At 43.2% G+C, this 8,910-nt stretch overlaps 1 protein-coding gene across 1 annotated transcript in view; it reads right to left on the bottom strand.

The window, feature by feature from the left end:
- Positions 1 to 1,318: 1,318 nt before the first annotated feature.
- LOC105824853 (N-acetyllactosaminide beta-1,6-N-acetylglucosaminyl-transferase) overlaps positions 1,319 to 8,910 on the bottom strand; it is a 35,319-nt gene continuing 27,727 nt past the window's right edge. Inside the window, exons 2-3 of the mRNA XM_012662460.1 lie at positions 7,629 to 7,728; positions 1,319 to 2,444 (exon numbers count right to left, since the gene is read on the bottom strand). Of these exons, the coding sequence (XP_012517914.1) occupies positions 2,254 to 2,444; positions 7,629 to 7,728 (291 nt within the window). The 3' untranslated portion in view covers positions 1,319 to 2,253. The remainder of the gene's footprint in view (positions 2,445 to 7,628; positions 7,729 to 8,910) is intronic.

Genomic DNA, 8,910 nt, shown 5'->3' with positions numbered 1-8,910 from the left:
AAACATTTCTTCTTCTCAGGTGCTGTCAGTTAAATAATAGGTTGAAAAGAGACAATTTTTTAGACTTCACCATTGACCCTGGGTGTGTTCCCAACCCCTCAACCCTTTACCACCAAATACAATTCCATTTTTTTCAGTAGCAGAAAAAAAGGTTTTACTTCAAAGTCATTCCCTTTAAATATGATTAACATTCAACAGGTACACTTATAAAAAATAAAATTGTGTTAATTAGATGTATCAGTTGTAATTGTTTTTGATTAAAATAAATAAATATTTAGGAACTTGATGGATTAGAGGAATACTAAAGTAGACTTCACATTTTTCTGAGGTGACTTTTTCTCAATATTAACACTGAGATCAATCTTAAAACCTACTTTCTCTGGTATATTAAATATGGCTTTATTTCACCTTCTCCCAATACTCCACCTCAGGAAATGAACTGAGAAGACCAGTAATAGAATCCCAATTCTCAGAGAATTTGTTTCCTAATACTTAGCCTCAGTTACTTCATCTGCAAGATGGGAGTAATCATGAGAAGCTCACATGACTGTTGTGAGATTTTCATGAAACAAAATTTATAAAAGAACTAGCAGAATGCCTAGAACACAACAGGCTTTAGCTTCTGTTTCCTCCTTCCCCCCTCTGTTGAATAATCTCCGATTTAACCCTCAATTTGTAATTACTGATCTCCTTGGCCTGGTATTACAATATACAGCCCTGCATATCAATGTGTTAAAATACAGTCATTCTGTAAGATTCTCCAGAGAAGCATGTCCAATGTTGACGTTATTCCCAAGATTTTTAGAGTGAAAAAAGTACCATCTTATTTTTCTTTCTCTTGTCTCAGCACATCTGGTACATAGCAGACACTCAAGAAGTATTAACTGATTGCAGGCTGAATGAATTAATGGGTGAATAAATGTGGGACAAATAACAGAGATGCTTACCCACAATTGAAAGCTCTTAAAAAACCAGGCACTTGGCCAGCCGTGGTGGCTCATGCCCGTAATTCTAGCACTCTGGGAGGCCAAGGTGGAAGGATCGCTTGGAGGGCAGGAGTTGGAGACCAGCCTGAGCAAGAGCGAGATCCCGTCTCTACTAAAAATAGAAAAAAATTAGCTGGGTGATTAAAAATAGAAAAAAAAATTAGCCGGGTATGGTGGCACATGCCTGTAGTCCTAGCTACTCGGGAGGCTGAGGAAGAAGGATTACTTGAGCCCAGGAGTTTGAGGTTGCTGTGAGCTAGGCTGACACCACGGCACTCACTCTAGCCCGGGCAACACAGTGAGACTCTGTCTCAAAAAAAAAAAAAAAAAAAAAAACCCAGGCACTCCTATCAGCATCAGGCATTGTAGAGCTACTCAGAGAACACTATGGTGTAGTTAAAAGCCTCACAGGGTAGAATTTGGTCTCTATTTTGCAAGTAAGATAATATTGAGGAGAGAGGGTCACAGGAGAGGAAAGTGATTCATTCTGAGGTGTTCCAGTCTTGAGACTAGATCTATGCAACAGCACCTCTCTTGTAGACATATCTTCATTCTTAGAAGGACTTTTCAGTGTTCTCAGTGGAAAACATGGAAGAGGGAAGGGTACATTCCGGCATATAACAGAGAAATGTTCTGTTCCCCTGAGGTCCTTTTACTGAAACAGCAGTGTCTTCTGTCTTAAAGCACATCCTGTATCTTGTTAATGACTTTATACTATATTCAGAAGTTTGGATGTGGGAAAACTGAAAATGCTAGTGCTGAAACTCAGGAGCAAGATCTGTTCTCAATTCTGGTAGCTTATGTTCTAAAGGAAATTGGTGAGTTACCCAAAGCTGTTTCTCTATTTATGTTTAGTTGAGCAGAGTGGTGACTATTAATGTGTTATAAAAGACTCCTTCTTCAAAGAAACCTAATTCTTATTTTGCTAAATAGTATTACCTACAATTCTCCTTTTTATTACAACATTTATATATAATGAGTATCTGGTGCAAAATCTAACAACGTTTATATTTAACATTGATCGTAACAACAAGCTAATATAGAGGTGAGCGCGAGGAAACAGCAAGACTGGCCAAAGTGCCAGGATCACTCCTAGCCATGCTGTTAGCATATTTCACAGTGTCCAGTGGGTATTTTAAGTATGATCATGTCGTCTTGAAGTCATTACCGTGGTCCTGAAACCATGAACACAACCAAGGCAAAAGTTTCACAAAGAAAAGCTCTTCTTCCCAAGTGCAATGAACCTTCAGTCATGAGCTGTCATAGGTCAAAAATACCAGCTGGGCTGTATCGCAGTTTCACTCTGATTGAGGGTTCTTTCTCGAAGCCTCAGTTCTAGGCATTCCACGGTAAGGGGATACGTATTAAGCTCAAACTTGTTAGCAAACAGGCTTGGTGAATTTACCAGCCACCGTAAGTCTCCATTTCCATATATACAAATACCATGTACATAGTGGCCTGCAGAGGAGAGAAAAAGAAACACAGTCAAAACATACTCGCTTTCGAAAGTCAAGGGTGGTGACCTTGCAGAATGGCAGAGTTACTCCCTAATTACCACATAGCAAAGACTGAACCCCCAAGTGTTAGAGGAATCAAAAGAAATATGATTGTGTAGTCCCAGCCCACAAAGAACTGAAACTCTATCCAAGAGGACAAGAGGTACAAATATATACTTGAAAAAAAATGAGTTAAATAATACAATACTATGACAGATGTCACAAGGCAGTTCATCTACAGTTGTCTCCCCTTATCAAGGTTTTGCTTCCTGAGGTTTTGGTTACCTGTGGTGAACTGCAGTCCCAAAGCACTAAGACACTTGCGGGGACGGGGAGCCACATTCACGTGACTTTTATTACAGTATATTATTACAATTGCTCCATTTTATTATTAGTTACTGTTAATGTCTTACTGTGCCTAATTCATAAATTAAACTTTATCATAGGTATATATTGGAAGAAACAGTATATTTAGGGTTTAGTACTCTCTTTGGTCTCAGGCTTCAACTGGGGGTCTTGTAACATATCCCCTGTGGGTAAAGGGAACTGCTTCATTATCAAATGAGAGTCACGGATGAGGAGTTCTGCACGGGTACAGATGGCTGAGGTCTTTCTGGGTTACATTGGTTAAGCCTCCTCCCTAAGCTCTGGCCTGGTCTATCCAAGTGCCTACTCTGTACCTCTGCTGAGGTGTGTAATAAACCTCACTGATAGAACATGTCAGCACTGAACATGTCCTAATCCTCTCCCTACAATCCTCCTGTCAAAGTGTTCCCCATCACGGTCCATGGCAATTCTATTCTTTAGTGCCCCAGGCACTTCTCCCCCTTTCTCTCACACCCCCCATCCAATCTATCAGCAATTCTGTCTGTTTAGCCTTCAAATATTAATAGGATTTGACCACTTCTCATCCACCCTGAACGCTACCGCCTTGGTCCAAGCCACCTCCATCTTCCTGCCTGAACTGCATTAATAACTGGTCTCCCCTCCCTACACTGTCGCCCTGGTAGTATATATCCCCATTGCAACAGCCAGAGAGGTTGTTTTAAAATGTAAGCAGAACACCTTAACCGTGGCACTGAAGACTCCTCAGAGGCTGGCCCCTCTTGCCTTCTGGACTCACCTCCCACCACTCTAACCCTTGGCCACACTGGCCTCCTTGCTAACTCCAAGCACATCAGGCATGCTCTCCCTGAGGACTTCCGTTTGCTCTTCCTCCCCGGGACATCCCCAGACATCCCAAGCCTGCACAACTCAGATCTCTGCGTCAAGGCCACCTTCTCGATGAGGCTTTCCCTGCCCACCTTTCCCACTTTCCTGATTCATTTTTGTTTTGACACTTATTACCAACTGGTATATATCAGTGCTAAGAGGGAAAATAATATTTTGTTTCTTGTTTTTTCAGACAATTGTTTATTGTCTTATTGCCCAGACTAGACTATAACCTCCAGAATAGCTGAGATTTCAGACCATTGTGTTCACTTCTGCATCCACTGCCTCTGGAGCAATCCCTGGTAAATATTAGGTGTTCGATTAATAGTTTTTGAAGAAAAGGATGGAGAAGGATGAGTGGTTAGTGGATGGGTAGAATCAGGAAGTACTGATAGAACTATGGCACACAGTAGAACCACCACCAGTTGATTGATTTAGACTAAAGAGTTGGGCTTTTTATTTCGTAAGTATGGGGTCCTTGATGATTTTTCAATAGAAGAATCAAATGTGAAATTGATTTTAGCAAGATTAATTTTGCAACGTGTTGTAGGGTACACTAGAAACCAAGAGACTGCGGTAATAACTGAACATAAGCTAGAGAGCTTGTTCAAAGTTCGTGGGCATCAGGAGTGGGAAAGGAAGGATATTAGAGACCCAAGTACACAGAAGGACAGACAGGACCTGGCGATTAATTCCACAGGCTGGGAAGAAGCACAATAGAGGGTGGAAATCACTGGGGAAACAAGCCAGAGTTATAAGAAATTAAAGAATGACCAGGTGGTGAGAACTGAAAACACAGGCATCATCTATGTGCCTAGGAAAGTGGAAGTGAACAAGGACAGAATGTTTCTGCCTGGAGCAAGCAGAGGGTTCGGAAACAACTCGATGGTCTTCAGGATAGAGGCAACAAGTACATACTTGCAGAGAGAGCGAAAAGAGGAAGCAGAGAGAGCGAAAAGAGGAAGCAGAGAGGGAGGGGCTGAGGATGAGAAAGCGAGGGCATATTTAGGGAAGCCCACGTGTAGCTGAGGCCACAGGCGGTGGCTTTGGTTGGGAGGAAGGGTGACTTTTCCTCTTGAAACAGGAGACAATGATGAAAGAATATGTCCACACTACTCTAAGATGACATGAAAAGGGACTAGATAATGGAATTTTGATCAAATGTCTTGAGAGTTCTTTCTAAAGTTGAAATGATTTACCTTTTGGGAGTGGAAAGGCTGTTTTAGCATAAGCTTGAGAGCTTAAAGGTGAGCAGGAAAGCTGAAAAGGTGTATCCTAGGAAGGGCACCAGGAAAACAGTGAGGTAAATTAAGGATAAAGAGGCAGCAGGATGAAGCTGATGGTAGATGGCAGGACTGGGTGGTGGATGAGTCTTAAGAGAGTTCTGTAACTTTCTCCAGCAACCTTCTGCCTAGGGGAGCACAAATACCAAAAAGTAGATAGTGGTGATGACTAAGCTCAGGAAATCAGCCTTGTAGGTCAGAGTGGTGAGAGAACCCGAAATGAGCTGATGAGGACAGCATGGAAAGGCCGATCACTGCACACAGGCCAGACAGGGAGTCCTTGGGAGGAAACTAGTAGAAGGAAGAAGCTGGAAATGTTGAACCTCTGGAAATTCCAGTTCAAACAATCAAATGTTAAACAACAACAACAACACGTTTTAGGTGTGGGGATATGATAATGAATAAACTGGACAAAAATCCTAGCCCTCTTAGAGCTTCTGTTCTGTTCTGGGGAGGAAGCCAGTAAAATAAATAGGATGTAAATTGGTGAAGAACACTAGCAGAAGTGACAAAGAGATTGTAATCAGAGATGTGTGCTCCAAGTGTAAAACCACTCTAAGTGCTAAGCGGGCTGATAAAAGGGGTATGGACATGGCTTTGGAACAAGTCCTAATTACCCACAGACAAGGGGAAAAGGACAAGACCATATTGCTGACTCACTGCCTTGGCACGCAATGTTCTGCCTCCTTGCTTATGCCTTTTTCTTTACCCTATATAGTGGTTTGGGACACTAGACGGTTTTTATGCTCTGGACCATATAATGCTTTCAGATGTTCATTGGCATAATAGGTACTATAAGAAGAAAAATGAGATATTTGTCTGCAAGGGCTTGGGCTACCCAAACTTTATACCCTCGGGTAGCTTCCAGGCTAGGGCGAGTTTTCTCAGCCACTGTCTATCATGTGATCGATAAGGTTCCTACAAAAAATGCAAACCCAACTAGCATATACCTTCTCTGCTGGGATAGGGCCTGGATATAGGTAATGACAGGGAGACTGAAGGGCAGTCTCTCCTTGTGAGATGGGAGCTTCTGTAGGGGGACAGCTAGTGCTGCAAGGTAATGACGCCTCATGGGTCACCGGTGTGGATGTTGAAGTCCTCAAGCGTTACTGCTGGAGAGGTGGTGGTGCGGCAGATTAGAGGGTGACTGCGGTGGTCCTGGGGGTGGGAGAGTGGCTGATGGAAGGATGCAGAGAAGATGACATATCCCAGATACTGGGAACCTGACTATGTGGTGGTCAGTTTTCTAGAGACTCAGGAGCTTGAAGAGTAAAGTGACCTCCTCTCCATCTTCCTCCTTCCACTGGGAGGACAGGCTATGGTGAGAATGTAGGCAGGTGGCACGCACTGTCCTCTGGGGAAAATATGAGCCGATTAAGGTAAAGCTATGAATATGCTTAAGGGTAGGCTGAAATTTCTGTACAGTGACTTGAGTACATCTCCATCCACAGCAGAAGGCAACAGACCATCAAGATTGATGTGAGAAAGAGGTTGGAGGTGACAGACAGTTGTAGAGATGCAGCAACATGGAGGTTTTCTCCTGAAATGTTAGGCGTAGGTAAGGTGGACTGATGAGTGAAGCCGTAGATTAAGTGGGAGAGTGAAGGCAAAGACTTGTGACCATAGAGAGAAAAGGCCAAACCTCCATATTCTCATTCATTCACTCACTTGCTCACTGAATAAATATTTATTGCATGTTATAAGTTGAATCGTGTGCCCCTCTAAATTTATATATTGAATCCTAACACATAGCAGTACCTCAGAGTGAAGACAGAGTCTTTAAAGAGGTAATTAATTTAAAATGGGGTCCCATGAGCAGGCCCTCATCCACTATCACTGGATCCTTATAAGAGGAGATTAGGACAGAGACACACACGGAGGGAAGACCCTGTGAGGACACAGGGAGAAGACGGCCGTCCACAAGCCAAAGACAGAGGCCTCGGGAGAAACCAACGCTGCTGACACCTCGACCTTGGATTTCTAGCCTTCAGAACTTTGAGAAAATAAACTTCTATTGTTTTAGCCACCCAGTCTGTGCTCCTTTGTATGGCAGCCCTAGCAAACTAATACATGTGCCCACCATGTGCCAGGCAATATTCTGAACGGAATGGGTGCCAGTACTGATAAAAATCCTTCTTTGTAAGGTTCTACAGAAATGAAAACAGCTTAGGGTTTCTAGTCCTTGTCCATTTGGAGGAAAACCCTTCTCATTAGTGTCACCTGACATCATGCCAGAGCTGCCGCAAACACCAACAGCTCTCCAAGCCACCGCAGCCTGGCTGGGGAGGGAGCAGAGGCTGACCTGAGGGATGGGGTCCAGCTTGCTCTGTGATGAGGACATGACGTTACTTCTGTTACTGATCGTTTTCCCTCAACAGCGAGAAGAATGAACAATAAGAAAGTGGAAACTACTAAGGAGAAAGTGCCATTATAATTGGAACCCACCTCTCTATCTCCCTAGGTAATTATACGCTGGAGAACATTGGTGAGATGTTTAAATGTATTTTTGAAGCCTCTGGCTTCTCTAGTAACTAGCAGATTGGTCTAAATAGAGTGGCAGTTCTCTCTCCATGAGAACCCCTGGATTCCATAGCTACCTTCACGCCAACACCAACAAGCAGTGGCTTAACAGCACGAAACAAGAGACTCACCGTGGCAGCCTCCGTGTTTGTCTTCCATGTCAATCCACTTTATAGCTCTGAGGTTACCGGTCCAGGATGCGTTTGGCATAGAGCCAGGGACACCTGCAATGTTGATAAAGAAGGCAGAGATGAGAACCACGAGAGAACAGTATCGATTTCACCAATTAAGCCTCCAAGTCCTGCTTCTTTTCTTTCAGCGCATTGCCTCTCACATTTTACATGGATCGGTGCACCCTGATCCACCGTCTTCTGTTTCCTCCAGCTGATCTTCTGATCAGAATTTTAGTTGCTGGTTCATTATCTAATTAGTATAATATCTAATTCAATCAGTATACAAATAAGTATACTAATACCATTCTAATCCACATACTAATATTTTATCACTAATTAGATGTTAGTATAATACTTAATTCTTTGAAATGTAAAGAGTTAGCCTCAAAAATAAAAAAAAAAAAGGTTTGGGGATGAGGTGCGTTAGATTGGCATCTCACTAAGCCAGGATGCCTGCACCTCATCACTATAGACACTTTGGGCTGGATAATTCCTACTGTGAGGGCTGTCCTGTGTTTAGTAGGACGTTTACCAGCATCCCTGGCCTCTGTCTAGGAGATGCCAATAGCGCCCTTCCCCCAACTGTGACAACCAAACGTCCTGTGGGTGAACGAAATCGCCACATTTGAGAAACACTGTGCTAAGCTATCCAAGTAACCCTCTCCATCTCAACATGTTTGGGTAGGTAGGTCACAGAAATTGAAGGGCCCATTTAATCATGTAGGTTTGTTATCCTCTTGAGATTGTAACATAAAAATCATTACCGGAAAAGGAGTATATGAGAATCAATGTAAACGCAACTGAAAAAGAAACACTTTGCTTCCTAAGGGCTGCAGCATTTTCCACCAGTGAGAAATGCAACCTGTTTTGGCGTAATGACACTACACAAATGCTTTCAGCACCCAAATTGCAACAGTCCTCTCTTAGAAGATTGCTTTTAAATATTGGTAAGACATACTGTGGTAGGCAGAATAATGCCCCCTGCTCCCTGGTCCCCCAAACACACACACACAAAGATGTCCACATCTAATCCCTGGAACTTGAGAGCATGTTATGTTACATGGCAAAGGGGAATGAAGGTTGCTGATAGTCGACTTTAAAATAGGGAGATTATCCTGTATCATCTGGGTGGGTCCGGTGTAGTCACGAGGGGTCCCTAACAGCGGCAGGGGGAGGCAGAAGAGGTGGTCAGAGTGATGTGAGAAGGTGCCACTCTGCCAGGAACGTGGGTGGCCTCGAG

The sequence above is a fragment of the Propithecus coquereli genome, unplaced genomic scaffold (assembly GCF_000956105.1).
Source record: "Propithecus coquereli isolate 6110/MARCELLA unplaced genomic scaffold, Pcoq_1.0 Scaffold767, whole genome shotgun sequence".
In the NCBI taxonomy this organism is placed as follows: Eukaryota; Metazoa; Chordata; class Mammalia; order Primates; family Indriidae; genus Propithecus; species Propithecus coquereli.
This window is presented reverse-complemented; position numbering and strand designations above follow the sequence as displayed.